Below are 17,228 nucleotides of genomic sequence, written 5' to 3'. Positions count from 1 at the left end.
GAGCTGTCGCGCGCTAGGCGGAGGGGACCCCTCTGGAATCCGGCGGGCGCCGGGCGCAGATGCAGGAGCGGGTGGTGAGAGCCGCGTTCCTGGCATGTTTGCCTCGAGTTAGTCACGAAGGAATCGAAGAGCGCCTCAGTCTTCGAGGCTTTTCCCTTCCTGTGAGCCGCTTTAAGGCCAGCACATTGATTTTTTTTTTTCTTTCCCAAAACAATTTCGGACCTCCTGGGGTCTATGCTAGGTATAAGGTGTATCTTTGTCCTCCATCAAGTAGCAAAGATAGACATGTAAACAAATTTCGACACTGTGATGACTGCAACAAAAAGCAGCATTATGAGGTTGAATGTAAAAGGATAACATTAGCGGTGGCGGGGGCCGGAGGATGAAGGAAGGCTTCCTGAGGTAGGCGCTGGCGAAAGTGAAGTTGGAGAGAGCAAGTGGCATTTGCTGAAGTGCATTTCCGGTAGAAAGAACTCCAGTGGTCCCTCACCTGACTGAGTGGAGCAGTCAGAGATAAACGGAACAGGTACACTGACCAGAAAGGGCAAGACGGGCTAAACTTCGCCCTTGGGCCACTGGGCTCCCCCGCAGGATTTTAAAGGGCTAGCCAGTTCATAGATTTTGTTTTTGTTATTTTCGCAATTTATTTTCAAATATGTAATACACGAACTTGGTACAACATTCATGTGATAAAAAGGTAGATACGTGGGCAGGACGCGGTGGCTCACGTCTGTAACCCCAGCACTTCGGGAGGCCGAGGGGGGCGGATCACTTGCGGTCAGGAGTTCAAGACCAGTCTGGCCAACATGGTGGAAACCCGCCTTTACTGAAAATACAAAAATTACCTGGGTGTGGTGGCGGACGCCTGTAATCCCAACTACTGGGGAGGCTAAGGCAGGGTAATTGCTTGAACCCAGGAGGCAGAGGTTGCAATGAGCCAAGGTCACGCCACTGCACTCCAGCCTGGGCAACAGAGCAAGACTCCCTCTCACCAAAAAAATAAAAATAAATACATATATATATACACACACACATATATACACATACATATATGTATATATACACACACACACACACGGCCTGTGGTGGGCGCCTGTAATCCCACGCACTGGAAAGGCTGAGGCAGGAGAATCACTTGAACCCGGGAGGTGTAGGTTGCAGCAGTGAGCCGAGAATGCGCCACTGCACTCCAGCCTGGGAGACGGAGTGAGACTCTGTCTCAAAAAAAAAACAAAAAACAAAAAACAAAAAACGTAGATACAATGATCAGCTGCTCCGCTCAGTTCTTTCTAGTGGTAACCATTGTTCCCCCTTTCTGGTGTATCTTTTCGGATTCTACAAATAAACATTTTATAAAGATAGTCCTTCAATACATATTCTACAGCCCAGTTAAAATGTGAGAGGCCATGATCTACAGGCAGCCATTTATAAAGGTGGATTGTGGCCCGACGCAGTGGCTCACGTCTGTAATCCCGGCACTCTGGGAGGCCGAATGGGGAGGATCGCTTGAGCCCAGGATTTCGAGACCAACCTGGCCAACATGGTGAGACCCCCATCTCTACCAAAAACAAAAAAGTATGTGTGTGTATATATATATATACACACACACACACTTTACATATATATATAAAATATATATAAGGCTGAGGCAGTCGAGGCTGCAGTGAGCCACATTCTGGCCACTACACTCCAGCCTGGGCATCAAAGTGACAAAACCAAAAAAAAAAAAAATGTGGATTTGGATTGGAGGGAGGCAAGAAAGAAGGCAGGAAAAGGATTGAATATAAGTCCCTAAGGACACAATCTTACAATTGTATCTCCAATATTTGGCATAGTACGAATATGTAAGTATTTTATGAATTAATTAAATGAGAAGAACACAAGCCTAAATTAAGGCAATGGCATTGGAGAAGAAGAAACCAACTTGAGAAATATTTAAAGGTCATCGTCAATGAAACTTAGTGACTGTAATGGTTAATTTTATGTATCAACTTGGCTAGACAATGGTACTCATGTTACTCAGTTTTTGGTCAAACACTAGTCTAGTTGTTGCTATGAATGTATTTGTTAGATGTGATGAACATTTAAATCAGCAGACTTTGATTAAAGTAGATTACCCTCTATAATGAGGGCGGGCCGCATCCAGTCAGTTCAAATTAAGACAAGACCCTTAGGAAGAAGCAATTCAGCCTCCAGACTGCAGCATCAAATCTCCCTGGGTCTCCAGGCTGTTTGCCTGCCCTGCAGACTTCAGACTTGCCAGCTCCCAGAATAATGTAAGCCAATTCCTTAAAATAAATCTTTCTGCATATACACATCCTATTGATTCTGTTTCTCTGGAGAACCCAGACTAATATAGTGTCTGACTGGATATGGAGGAGGAGGGGAAGGGAGAAATAGAAGACAGAGGATGCCTTTGGAGATTGAGTGACAACTAGTTGCTTAAGTCAAAAACCTGAAAACTGGCCAGGCATGCCTGTTACGGGATCATGCCTGTAATCCCAGCACTTTGCGAGGCTGAGACAGGCAGATCATTTGAGGTAATTCAAGACCAGCCTGGCCAACGTGATGAAACCCCAAGACCCCTAAAAATACAAAAATTAGCCGGGCATGGTGGCACATGCCTGTAACCCCAGCTCCTCAGGAGGCTAAAGAAGGAAAATTGCTTGAACCCGGGAGACAGAGGTTGCAGTGAGCCAAGATTGTGCCACTCCACTCCAGCCTGGGAGAGACTCCATCTGAAAACAAACAACAACAAAAAAATGCTGGGCATGGTGGCTCACGCCTGTAATCCCAGCACTTTGGGAGGCCGAGGCAGGCGGATCAACTGAGATCAAGAGTTCAAGACCAGCCTGGCCGACATGGCAAACCCTGTCTCTACTAAAAATAAAAAAATTAGTTGGGCGTGTTGGCAGGCACCGTAATACCAGCTACTCGGGAAGATGAGGTAGGAGAATCGCTTGAACCAGGAGGCGGAGGTTGCAGTGAGCCGAGATCGCGCCAGTGCAATTTAGCCTGCCCCACAAAAGCGAAACTCTGTCTCAAAAAAAAAAAAAAAGGCCGGGCGTGGTGGCTCATGCCTGTAATCCCAGCATTTTGGGAGGCCAAGGCGGGCGGATCACTTAAGGTCAGGAGTTCGAGACCAGCCTGGACAACATGGTGAAACCTGTCTCTACTAAAAATACAAAAATTAGCCAGGTGTGGTGGCTCATGCCTGTAATTCCAGCTACTTGGGAGGTTCGGGCAGGACAATGGTTTGAACCCAGGAGGCAGAGGTTGTAGTGAGCCGAGATTGTGCCACTGCACTCTAGCCTAGGCGACACTCTATCAAAAACAAAACAAAACAAAAAATTGGGGCATGTGGGTTGAAGGTACTATGAAAAAATTCATGGGCTTATGTGCATGCAGCGTTGTTTTCAAAGCAGAAATTGAGAATTCATTTATAGTGGTGTGCATACTACTTTTTCAAGTGAGGAAGCAGGAAAACAAGAGTCTAGACCTATGTGTTAGGGACTTCCTTTGGTCCATAAAACTTGTGCCGGGGCCCGGCGCGGCGGCTCACGCCTGTAATCCCAGCTCTTTGGGAGGCCGAGACAGCCGGATCACGAGGTCAGGAGATTGAGACCATCCTGGTTAACACGGTGAAACCCCGTCTCTACTAAAAATACAAAAAAAATTAGCCGGGCGTGGTGTCAGGCGCCTCTAGTCCCAGCTACACGGGAGGCTGAGGCAGGAGAATGGCGTGAACCCAGAGGTCGGAGCTTGCAGTGAGCCGAGATCGCGCCACTGCACTCCAGCCTGGGCTACAGAGCGAGACTCCGTCTCAAAAAAAACAAAAACAAAAACAAACAAACAAACAAAAAACTGTGCCAGGCATGGTGGCTCACGCCTGTAATCCCAGCACTTTGGGAGGCTGAGGCAGGCTCAGGAGTTCAAGACCAGGCTGGCCAACCTGGTGAGACACCCGTCTCTACTAAAAATACAAAAAATTAGCCGGGTGTGGTGGTGCACTCCTGTAGTTCCAGCTATTCAGAAGGCTGAGGAAGGAGAATTGCTTGAACCTAGGAGGCAGAGGTTGCAGTGAGCTGAGATCACGCCACTACACTCCAGCCTGGGCAACAGAGTGAGACTGTCTCAAAACACACACACAAAAACACTTGTGACTCAAAGGTTAGTCTCTAGGGGAGCTCTATAATCACAAATACAGTGACAGTATTCCCATTTTACAGATGAGCAGACTAGGTAATCAATGTTTCTTAACAGATTAACATTAAAACTTCTGTCAAGAAGTTCCAGGCCAGGCACAGTGGCTCACGTCTAAAATGCCGGCACTTAGGGAGGCTGAGGCAGGAGGATCACTTGAGCTCGTTTCAAGACTAGCCTGGGCAACATGGCAAGACTCCATCTCTAGAAAAAATAAAAAATTAGCCAGGCATGGTGGCGCACACCTGTAAGTCCCAGCTACTCAGGAGACTGAACTGGGAGGATCACTTGAGCCTGGGAGGTTGAGGCTGCAGTGAGCCACGATTGTGCCACTGCACTCCAGCCTGGACGACAGGGCCAGCCCACCTCAAAAAAAGTTTCATCATGGCCGGGTGCAGTGCTTGTGCCTATCATCCCAGCACTTTGGGAGGCAAAGGCAGGTGGATTGCCTGAAGTCAGGAGTTCTACCAGCTACTCAGGAGGCTGAGGCAGGAGAATCACTTGAACCCTGCAGGCAGAGGTTGCAGTGAACCAAGATTGTGCCACTGCACCCCAGCCTAGGTGACAGTGAGACTTCATCTCAAAAAAAAAAAAAAAAAAAGTGCGGTAGCTCATGCATGTAATTCCAGCACTTTGGCAGGCCAAGGCAGGCGGATCACAAGGTCAGGAGATTGAGACTATCCTGGCTAACACGGTGAAACCCTATCTCTACTAAAAATTAAAAAAAAAAATAAAAAAAATTAGCCGGGCGTGGTGGCGGGCGCCTGTAGTCCCAGCCACTCGGGAGGCTGAGGCAGGCGGATGGTGTGAACCCGGGGAGGCGGAGCTTGCAGTGAGCTGAGATCGCACCACTGCACTCCAGCCTGGACAACAGAGCAGACTCCATCTCAAAAAAAAAAAAAAAAAAAAAAAAAAAAGGTTTCATCATTAAAGCTATAGAAGAGTAAAGGAACAGCACAAATGAAGCAGAGTGCTTATACGTTCTTGTTTTTTTTGAGATGGAATTTTGCTCTCATTGCCCAGGCTGGAATGCAGTGGTGCAATCTCTGCTCACTGCAACCTCTGCCTCCCGGGTTCAAGCGATTCTCCTGCCTCAACTCCTGAGCAGCTGGGATTACAGGTTTGTGCCACCACGCCCAGGTAATTTTTTGCACGCCCAGATAATTTTTGGCAGTTTTAGTAGAGATGGGTTTCATCATGTTGGCCAGGCTGGTCTCAAATTCCTAACCTCAGGTGATCCACCCGCCTCAGCCTCCCAAAGTGCAGGGATTACAGGCGTGAGCCACCGTGCCTGGCCTTATAGTTTCTTTTTAAGAGGAAGTACTTTAAGCATCAGACTCAAAATCTTATAAAGTTGGACTAGGTTAAGGCTGAAGAGCAGATTGTTTTAACTGGAAATAGGGGTAGGTCAAAACTCCTGTTTATAAAAGTGCAAAATTATGGAGTCATTACGTTTTTTCTAATGATTTCTTGGGAAAAAGAGTACATGTAAAAACAAATTTTGGCGGAGCACAGTGGCTCATGCCTGTAATCCCAGAACTTTGGGAGGCCAAAGCAGGCAGGCGAATCACTTGAGGGCAGGAGTTCAAGACCAGCCTGGCCAACGTGGTGAAACTCTCTCTACTAAAAATACAAAAATTGGCTGAGCTTCGTGGTGCACTCCTGTGGTTCCAGCTACTAGGGAGGCTGAGGCAGGAGAATCGCTGGAAACCGGGAGGCAGAGGTTGCAGGGAGCTGAGATCTCACCACTGCACTCCAGCCTGGGCAACACAGCAAGATCCCATCTCAATAAATAATAAGTTTTTTATTTATATGATTTGATAAAGTTAAAATTTTTTAAGCCAAAATGAAAATCCAAAACCCTACCCCCGTGAGTCTTAAGACATGAAACTGTCTCCATTCAACTTCCATATATTTTTCCATACTTACTCTTACAGAGTGCTGTAAAATCCTAGAGTACCTTCCCATTCCTATCTGGCTAGCGGAAAAAACATGCCTTCCTCAGGGAGTGCCTAAAATCCACATGGTTAGTAAGCTCTCAGTAAACCACACAAGCCCAGAGGTTCTCCCCAGAACCTTAACAATCTTCTGACCTGACTGTCCACTATGATGCTATCATCCAGTGCATTAACTGTCTTAGAGGAAGGGAATACTTTGCATGGACAGTTATGTAACTTCTAACTGGCCTCCCACCCACCCACTCTTATTTCCAAAGAGATCTTTTAAAATACACACCTGATCATTTACTCCCCTGAGCCTCCTCTCCCCACAACCAAGCCTAGCTTTAGCCCTTTAACAAATATTTTAAGGATCTTGACTTTCTCTACTGGTAGATTTTAAGTTTAAGATTTTAAGGCATTGTCTGTTTTGCCACCTTCTAGACCATTCACAGAGCCTAGCATAGTGCCTAATACATAGTAGTGGTTTTTTTTTTGAGACGGAGTCTCTGTCACCCAGGCTGGACTGCAGTGGCGCAATCTTGGTTCACTGCAATCTGCCTCCTGGGTTCAAGCGATTCTCCTGCCTCAGCCGTCCAAGTAGCTGGGACTACAGGCGTGCACTAACATGCCCGGCTAATTTTTGTATTTTTAGAAGAGATGGGGTTTCACCACGTTGTCCAGGCTGGTCTCAACTCCTGACCTCAAGTGATCCGCCCACTTCAGCCTCCCAAAGTGCTGGGATAATAGGCGTGAGCCACCCCGACCGGCCTAATGGGTCTTTTAAAAAATGCAACCCACTGCTCTTTCTTAAAAACCCTCCCTGACATCCGTGGTCCTGTGGTATTACAATATCCTGATCCTACTGCTTATTCCTGCCTTCTGGCTTCAAACATCTCTCAGAGCCCCATATAGAGTTCTCATCCCTCCTTGAGAACTACCTGCTTTAACATCTCCATTTGTTACTTGTATATTGCTTTATGGTTTATAGCATGCTTCTGACATTTCATTTGATCCTTATAATTCTGAAAGGTAGGTAACAACCCTCTTGCTTAGTAAGTGGCTGGGTTTTCAGGGACTTGAATTCAATTTTGATTCTGAACTTCATGCTTTCATTGACCATGCTCTCAACTATCTGCCTAAATAGAATGTTATAGTGCAATCACTTACTTCTCAAGTGGCTTTCAAAACTGTGTGTGCATCAAACTCCTTTGGAGCTTAGGGAAAATAGCTATCACAAAGTCTCATCAGAGAAACTAGTGTGGTACCAGAGCACTACTATGCTATAGTTACATTGGCTCATTATTTTAGCTCATACGACTATATTCCTCATCTTAGCACACTATAATCTGGTTCACTGTTGCCATCTCATCTCTCCTTTTCAAAACCAACCCCTTTTATTCTGGTTGGTATCTTCAAGTGTTTTTCACCTCTGCTCATAGTAGTTCCAGTGATAATGTCCTTCCTTCTAAAATCATCACTGTAATGGTAATTAAGAGACCTACATTCTAGTCCTAGCTCTGTGATCTTTGGAAAACACTATAAAATAAAGAGGTACACCTAGAACTTGAAGTTTTCTTCATTTAAAATTAATTATTATTACCTGTAGGTCTAGTTTGTACCACTGTATATTCCTTACATTTTATAAGAACATTTTGTTGGCTAAATAGACTTATAAACTTGAGAAAGCTTTATATTCATGTACAAACATAATCATACAAAATGCCAAGGCACTAGGAAATAGAGTATGATGGTGATAACTAAATTCAAGTCTCCCAGAGGAACTGCACAGTCTTGGGTCACGGCTTTCTCCAAGTCTCAATTTCCTTTGCTTTTCAACATCAAAAGGGAAAGTAATGTGAAAAAAAAATTATATTCTTCTAAACAAAAACACTGTACAAAAATGTTGTTAGAAATTATATTGTTTCTGATGGCTGATAAAATATCATCAAAGAGAAGTGCTTCCATAAAAGTTTTATTTATCCCCACAACAACCCTGTGAGGTAGGGTGATCAGGGCATTTGAAGATGAGAAAACTAAATCTACATTACTTGTTCACGGCTATACTGCATAGTAAATAAGAAGAAATTAAATTGAGATTTTCAAATGTCCATGACTTTATACTGATTCACGTGGAAACAGGCAGAGAGAATATTAACTCCCCCCTACCTTAATGCCAAAAGGACACTGCCTTGAAAAATCCCATTTCAAAAGATGAAAGTAGTATTTCATTGCTTATTTCTACAAAGATTTATAAAATAAAAAAATAGTGAAATATTTTACAGATAATATATATAATGGTCTCATTCAGGGACATGTCCTTTAGCTATGTATATGGTCAACTATTCCAAGTCCTAGAAATGCAAACCCTTAAAAAAGTATGAAAGACAAAAATGATAATGAGCAGTAGCCTCAATCTTCATTATTATTCCTCCATGTATCTTGAATAAGTTCTGTGAAATCTGGTCCCAGTAAAAAAAAAAAAGAAAAAAAAGAAAAAAAAAAAAAAAACTACCACAAAGAGATATCTGGTAAACTTTAATTTTGTTGCCTACTCTCAAACCAGTGTCACATTTAGCTAATACACTGATTTCCCAATACTGGCTATTAGAATCACCAGGAGAGCTTTAAAGAAAAAAAAAAAAAGAAAAACCAACCAACCAACCAAAAAAGACAGAACTCTCAGGCCCCTCTCGAGATCCAGTGAGACAATTTTCCAGGGGTAGGCCCCAGAAATCTATTTTAAGAGCTCCTCAGAGTAATTCTAATGGTCAGGTTTAGGAACCAACTGATGTATCTTAAAATACTAATATCAAAAGCTTAAACTAGTATAAACTTGTCGCTCTCTCCCCCCCACCCCACCCTTTTTAAAAAAAGATCTCAAATCATGTTATACCCCCAGAACTCTCACCTCTGGGCAAATAATTTCAATTCAAGATACAGAGAAACATTTTATAAAAATGTATCCTAATTAGTGAGACTTGGATTCCAATAACTTAAGTAGCATTTCAATATAAGATACCCAGTTTTGTGGTTCGTATTATGAAAATTCTTAAATGTATTTTATACAGGTTCGTCGTAGGCTTTCAACTCAGGGGAAGACACGAGAAGTAATGACATAAGCACATCACCACTAAAAAAATACTATACTCAATTATAGCTCATAAGAGGAATAAGAAAGTGAATGAATGACAACCCTAAGGCCTTTTGGCCCATACATTTTTGTTCCCAGTCCACTCTTCCCCTATAAGGGGAAATAAAATAAACATTCTTTACTAGTTGCTTGGCATAGTTATTCGGTGGGTAACTATTAACTAAGTTAATTTAGATACACAAGATTAAAAGAGATAACAAATAAATACCTAGGAAGACAAAGAGAAGTCAGGTCAGAAAACCTTAACTAGCTAATGATGTAGTATATAACACCATCATATTAGTACAATTAAATAAAGGCTTCAATGTCCTTTACATTTTAGCTTTATGTGATTGACACAGACATGAAAGAGATCTGGTCCTTATGAAGAATTCTGTGCTCGCAGGAAAGATTTGTAGGAATAATGAAATGCTTTCTTCATTGATGAGATGAAGTCTCTTTCAGGCAAGTTGACGGAACAAAACAATGAGAAACGAACTTCTTTAGAAGGTTGAATGAAAGTAAGATCTAGCTGAAAAAGTCATTGGCCAAAGATAATTTTTTAAAAAAACCATTGTTAACCCTTGAAAACAAAAACAAAAACCCGGAGAAATACAAAAAAAAAAAAACAAAAAAAACAAAAAAAAAACACCAATGTACACATTCATTTCACTGACAGTTACAAGAAAATAGCCGTTTATAGAAGTTACACAATGCTTTTAACAAATCCCAAACAAATTTTGGGAAACAGATAAAGCCATTGGGTAAAAATAAATATACATACTAGCTAATATAAAACAATTTATGGTTACGAATTGTCATCAATTCTCTTAGGACACAAGGAGAAATATGGTGATATAAATCTGATGAGGGCTACATATATTACATGGAATTAAAAAACAACTGATTAAAACATCCTAACAATGATACAAATATTTAAAAGAATGTCTTAAAAGTCAGACATTTACCACTGGAAATAGCATATGACTTTAATATGTACTCCAGAGTTGTAATATGTATACAGGTGACTTTTGCTGTATCTCATCAGATATCCACCTCTCCTGCATTTACTAGTCAAGTTTTTTAAGAGTTCATGTTTCCTGTGTGAGCTGAAGGGGCTGGGCACATTTCAATTTAAAAAATATACATCTCTGATTAACTAAATGGAAATTTTTTATGTCTACCAACAGATAAAGAAAAGAGAGGATAAAGGGAAGCCAAGACATTATATTAAGGTGGAAGGAAGCTGGCTAAATTGTCTCTGTAAATTATCTTAAATTTTGTATTAACAAATTTAAAATGACTCAAAGTAATGAAGAAAAAAATATTAATTTGGCCTCAAGAAATTTTCTCAAGCCATATAAAATTTTTTTAGTTTATTTCTTTACGGAAGCATCTTATGCTTGATCAGCTGACTTAAAGGAACTCTCCTAGCCTGGGACTGAAAACAACTTTATCATTGATAAAAGATGACTAGTTTAAAAAGTTGGTTTTTATTATTGAAGTGCCCACAGGCACAAGAGAATAGGTGCTTACATTTCCCTTTAGATTATGGGAAAGCCCTTTGAGAATGCACTAAATCAGGAAATCTTTCAGCAAACAGAATGCATGCTGAAAGTTCAGATCTTATATAAATTTTGGGTTTCGCTGTTTGAGCACAAAAAGGAAGGGAGCAGGGAGAAATGTAACTAGGTTCACAATTTTGAGCAAGAGCATATGTAAAGGTAACGTATGTACATTTTATTTCAAGAAAGACAGAAGACAAACAGCATAAAGATGCCCAGATGCCCTAAAGATAAATACATTTCAAAGATTCTCATTAAAATGAATCTGTAGTATTTTTTTCCTGCAAGCAAAATACCTTTCTTTAAATAAAATTAAAAAAATCAGTATTCTGAATTGCAAATGCTTTTGCTTTTTTTTTTTTGCAGAAAATCTGCCATGATTATTTTTTTAATGAATAAGGATTTTCCACAAAACAGGCTTGCTCTACATGCTAGATTTTTAAACAGTTCAGTGACACAATATGCTAACTACATACACAACAGATAATATAGTAAGAAAACACTCAACCTGATGAAAAGTTAAAATCTTCATTAATACACTGAAAATTGACATAACTCATGCCTTTAAAATCAAAAATACAAAAATTAAATGTTTTCCTAAAAAGATTTCCTTATTTTAAGGATTCATTTGAAAATGAAGCTGCATGTAATTTGTACAGTAAGTTGTACAAGTAAACAGGTAATATACATAAAAAATTAATTGACATACTCCTCAATTATCAGTTGTCCACCTTTAATTTCCAATACTGTACTTTCTTAACAAGCATACAAAATATCAAACTTCTCTTTAGAAAAAGTGCCGTTCTTTGACATCCTTTACACAAAAACAGTCTGAGCCTGTGGCATGTTAATGCAGTTGAGAGGCAAAGCATACGAACTTTTACAAATTCTACCTTCCATAAAAAGCCTCCCGAAAAGGAGATTACACACCACTATAAAAATATCAACCTCTTGTGGTAGCTGCATTAGAGAACCAAGGCTTGAAGACTATTTTCATATAGCATAGAAAAACCACTATGAGAGCATATTAACTGCATTGGTGGCTTGGGAGTGTACTGTGCCACAGGATTATGCATAGCTACTGTTAGGTACCAAGACTGTTACACAGTTTTAAATTGATTGTAACTGAGGGCATAACAGAGGTACTACCAGCCCATGCAAAATAACTAAAAATACTGAGTCACTGTGCTGAATACTTCATTCCTGGAGAAAACCAAAGGCAGCAGTAACTAAATCAAGCCAAACAGGTGACCAAACTTTCTCCTCAAAGATTTGTGAGCACAGTGAAGTCTGAGGTATACCTTTATCCATTAAATCTGTGTGCCATTGCAAGATATTACCATTTGAGAATATACGCCATCACAATGGTTTAAATCTTTTGTATATTAGTCATTCATATATTCTTATCTACCCAGTCTCTTGATTTTTGAAAAGATTTCACCTACAGTAGAATATTACAGAAACAAAATATAAATGCATGTCTTTCTAAATGAAACTTACATGGACTAAAAGTAGAGAATATTTTTAAACAAATATACAATGTGCAGGCAGACAAAGCAGGAAAACGGCCATTCAAATGTATAATAAAAAACTAAAAACTGACTATCTCCAGAAAACTATGAAGCGCCTCAACTAAACGGAATGCATAATGAAATTCTAATCTAATACAGGTCAAAAATGTAAAAAGGTTATAAACCTTAACAGGAAAAATAAAACAACTTTTACTGGCCATTCCTGTTGAAATGAGAATCATAAAGTAACAGAAAAGTGGCTACAAACCCACTTAGAGCACCAAACAGAGAGAAAATAAAAGTCCATTTTCATCTCTGTTATTATCATAAAATCCTGTGTGACTACAGGTCAAACTGCTGGTGGCAGAAACAGAATTCTTTATAAACTGCAGATGTCCTGTACATAAAAAAATTTCACTGGAGTTGCACTAGTTCTAAAGACTCTTCTGTTTTAGCCTACCTACTATATGTATTCGATCTGAGATAGATAAAGTCTCTTTCTGTAACCCTTGATTATTATTGGGCACCAAAGATAAGAAAAGCAAGACGGGGTACAAAAATGCAAAATTTCAACAGTAATGGCAATGTTTTTGTCTTAGTCCAAAAGGGTCCTGCATTCTCTCCCCCTTCAGTGATTTGACAAGTCTTTGTACTTAATCTGGGGGCAGCAAATCATGCAAGCGAAATCTGTCTCTGATGTGTGGTCGAACATCTTCATTCTGTGTGGAAAAAAGACAATTTTTAAAAAGGCATATAATTTCAAAGATATGATCCTCATAACATAGATATTCTTACCTTGCAGAGAAAACATACCAGTTTTTATTTTATGATATATTTTGTTTGCCAAATGGAAACACTACACAGATGCAGTTAAATTTAGATTTTTAAAAATTGTCATTGAAGTTTTTTTTTGGTTTTTTTTTTTTTAATTTTTATTTTTTGAGACAGAGTCCTGCTCTGTTGCTTAGGCTGGAGTGCAATGGCACAATCTCAGCTCACTGCAACCTCTACCTCCTGGGTTCAAGTGATTCTCGTGCCTCAGCCTCCCAAGTAGCTGGGACTACAGACGCCAGCCACCATGTCTGGCTAATTTTTTGTGATTTTTGTAGAGGCGGGGTTTCACCATGTTGGCCAGGCTGGTCTTCAACTCCTGACCTCAGGTGATCTGCCCACCTTGGCCTCCCAAGATTTGTTTATTCATTTAAAAATGAATGAATGGACAAGGTCTTGCTCTTTCACCCAGGCTGGAATGCGAGGGCACAATCCTGGTTCACTGGAGCCTCAAACTTCTGGTCTCAAGCAATCCTCCCACCTCAGCCTCCTGAGTAGCTGGAATTATAGGCACATATCACAATGCCCAGCATGCTTGCTTGCTTATGTATGTATGTATGTATGTATGTATGTATGTATGTATGTACGTATGTAGAGATGAGGTCTCATTATGTTGCCCTGGCTAGTCTCAAACTCCTGGCCTCAAGCAATCCTCCCACCTTAGCCTTCCAAAATGGTGGGATTACTGCTGGGTACAGTGGCTCACGCCTGTAATCCCAGCACTTTGGGAGGCCAAAGCAGGTAGATTACCTGAGGTCAGGAGTTCAAAGATCAGCCTGGCCAACGTGGTGAAACGCAGTCTCTACTAAAAATACAAAAAATTAGCCAGGCATGGTGGCGGGCGCCAGTAATCCCAGCTACTTAGAAGGCTGAGGCACGACAATCGCTTGAACCCGGGAGGTGGAGGCTGCAGTGAGCTGAGATCAGGCCACTGCACTCCAGCCTGGGCGAAAGCGTAAGACCCTGTCTCAAACAAACAAACAAACAAAACCAGTGGGATTAAAAAGGTGTGTACCACTACACTCCGCCAAAGTTTCATTAAGCAATAGAGGCCAAACCAAGATAGGTAAAAGGGAATTATACTATCTACATAGGTCTTTAAAGCTAAGTGTTCCATGTGATATAGAAATAGAATTCCCAGAATAAAATTTCAGTGGCATAAGCATTAATTCTAGATGTGAATTATAATACCAAAATGAAAAATTTAATGTTTTTTTGTTTGTTTTGTTTTGAAACGAAGTCTCACTGTCGCCCAGGCTGGAGTGCAGTGGTGCAATCTCGGCTCACTGCAACCTCCGCCTCCCAGGTTCAAGTGATTCTCCTACCTCAGCCTCTAGAGTAGCTGGGATTAGAGGCGCCCACCACCACACCCAGCTCATTTTTGTATTTTTAGTAGAGAGGGGGTTTCACCATGTTGGCCAGGCTGGTCTTGATCTCCTGACCTCAAGTGATCCACCTGCCTGGGCCTCTCAAAGTGCTGGGATTACAGGCATGAGCCACCACGCCCGGCCAATTTAATGTTATTTCTAACACAACTGCTTAGCAACTTGTAAGAGAAAGACCACTGAAATAGTAAAGACATTCAATCTATAAATTCTTAAATACTGATAAGCATAATTTTAATGTAATATATAAAGCCTGAAAATGTGGTTGGGCATGGTGGCTCACATCTGTAATCCCAGCATTATGGGAGGCTGAGATGGGCAGATAGTTTGACCCCATGAGTTTGAGACCAGCCTGGGCAACATGGTAAAATCTCATCTCTACAAAAAAACACAAAAATTAGCCAGGCTTGGTGGCACATGCCTAGAGTCCCAGTTACCCAGGAGGCTGAGCCAGGAGGACTGATTGAGCCCAGGAAGTCAAGGCTGCTATGAGTTAGTATTATGTTACTACACTGCAGCCTGGGTGACAGAACGAGACCCTGCCTCAAAAAACAAAAAAGTTTGAAAATGCACATAATCTTTTTCAACCTTTGCCCTTATCTCCCATGACAGATGACTTTATCATCATCATTATTATTTTTTAAAGAGCTGGAGTCTCACTATGTTGCCTAGTATGACCTCAAATTCCTAGGCTCAATCAATCCTCTTGCCTCAGACTCTAAAGTAGCTGGCACTACAGGCACCTATGATGGCACCTGTGACCTGGCTCACAGTTGACTTTGTAAGTCAGTACACATAAAGCAAAGACATTTAAAAAGATTTATTTCAATATAGTTGAGCTAACAAAAGCACAACAGAAAAAGATAAGTTATACTTACCAGTTCTACAAGCTTCTCCAGGAATGGAATCAATTTTAGGAGTTCATTGTCATTTTTATCCATAAACCAACTTTCTATAGGGATTCCATTAGAAAGCTAAAACAATAAATAAGTAATTAAATCCTCTTTTACTTATATTTTGCCTAGTTTGGAAAAAGTTAAAAAATAAACAAAGATTTATTAAGTAAACATTGATTTAAAAGTTCCTTTGAAAAGTAATGTCACCAGACTTTTCTTTGACAACTCAATAGTGCAAGAGACAGAGGAAAAGGAAATAAATTGAAGCCTATTGGTTTTTCAGTGTCATTTCTTCTCAGAGTACATAAAACTAAACAAGAAAGTTCCACTAAAACACATTTTACAAGGATCATTAATATAACTAAAATATTCCTTTATTCTTTCAAGAAATAGTTACAATTAGTACAATGCTAGATAGGCACTGTGAAAGATGGGATACCACCAATCTAAAGAGAATATAGAAAAGCCTATACTTTTTTCCCCCTTAAATACAGTGACCATATCTCCCATTCATTATTCTATTCCCATCGAGCAGGATAACCTGAAATATAGTAGAAACTTAACAAATTAATGGTATTTCATTGAAGAGGAGCCTAAAAACAAGAACATAAGCCATATTTATTTTCTGATGAAAAATCTCTGGGATAAAATGTTTTAAAATTTAGGCTAAATGTTGTATATGAGATGAAGGATAATTGATATAATTTTATCTAGGAACCAAGATGAAATTCTTAAAGACATTTTTAAATGTAAACAAATAAAAGTAAGGATCTAAATATAACTTAATATCATATACAGCTTTTCCCTTGTTTTCTTTTTATTACAGACATTTTGAAACACAGAAGGACAAATCTAGTTTATACTCCAATCCACTTTCCATCACCCCTATTCTGGACTGGCTTATTGTGAAGCTAATCTAAGAAATCCTATCACATGGGGCTGGGTGTGGTGGCTCACACCTGGAATCCCAGCAGTTTGGGAGGCTGGGGCAGGTGGAGCACCTGAGGTCAGAAGTTCGAGACCAGTCTGCCAACATAGCAAAACCCCATCTCTATTAATAATACAAAAAAATTAGCAAGGCATAGTGGCGTGCACCTGTAGTGCCAGCTACTCAGGAGGTAGAGGCAGGAGAATCACTTGAACCCGGGAGGTAGAGGCTGCAGTGAGCTGAGATCATGCCACTGCACTCCAGCCTGGGCGACAAGAGAAAAACTCCATCTCAAAAAAACAAACAAAAAAACCAGAAAGACAAAAAAGAAAACAGAAAGAAATCATATCACATGGACATATTCATAATCTAAAATATACCTTGAAAGGATGACTCATCAGCCAGGCACAGTGGCTCACACCTGTAATCCCAGCACTTTGGGAGGCTGCGGGGCGTGGGGGGTTGGGGGGGGGGGGGGGCGGATCACCTGAGATAGGAGTTCGAGACCAGCCTGACCAACATGGAGAAACACTGTCTCTACTAAAAATACAAAATTAGACAGGCGTGGCGGCAGGTGCCTGTAATCCCAGCTACTCGGGAGGTTGAGGCAGGAGAATCGCTTGAACCCAGGGGGTGGAGGTTGCAGTGAGCTGAGATCGCGCCATTGCACTCCAGTCTGGGCAACAAGAGCAAAACTCCTTCTCAAAAAAAAAAAAAAAAAAAAAAAAAAAAAAAAAAAAAGGAAGGATGACTCATCTATAGTTGTAGTTACATGTCAAAGAAATACTAACAAAAGGTACAAATATATTGATAAAATAGTCTAAGAAAATATTTCTGAA

General features: G+C 40.7%; 1 protein-coding gene across 3 annotated transcripts in view; it reads right to left on the bottom strand.

Annotated features, from left to right (window-relative positions):
* Positions 1 to 10,992: 10,992 nt before the first annotated feature.
* The window catches only part of CTDSPL2 (CTD small phosphatase like 2), a 109,037-nt gene continuing 102,801 nt past the window's right edge, over positions 10,993 to 17,228 (bottom strand). For all 3 annotated transcript variants that reach the window (XM_008016786.3, XM_008016784.3, XM_073012128.1), the window contains 2 exons: positions 15,444 to 15,539; positions 10,993 to 13,068 (listed from right to left, as the gene is read on the bottom strand). In XM_008016786.3, the coding sequence (XP_008014977.1) occupies positions 13,003 to 13,068; positions 15,444 to 15,539 (162 nt within the window). In that variant the 3' untranslated portion in view covers positions 10,993 to 13,002. The remainder of the gene's footprint in view (positions 13,069 to 15,443; positions 15,540 to 17,228) is intronic.

This window comes from Chlorocebus sabaeus, chromosome 26, assembly GCF_047675955.1.
Source record: "Chlorocebus sabaeus isolate Y175 chromosome 26, mChlSab1.0.hap1, whole genome shotgun sequence".
NCBI lineage: Eukaryota > Metazoa > Chordata > Mammalia > Primates > Cercopithecidae > Chlorocebus > Chlorocebus sabaeus.
Note: the sequence above shows the minus strand (reverse complement) of the source record. Positions and strands in the feature narration are given on the sequence as shown.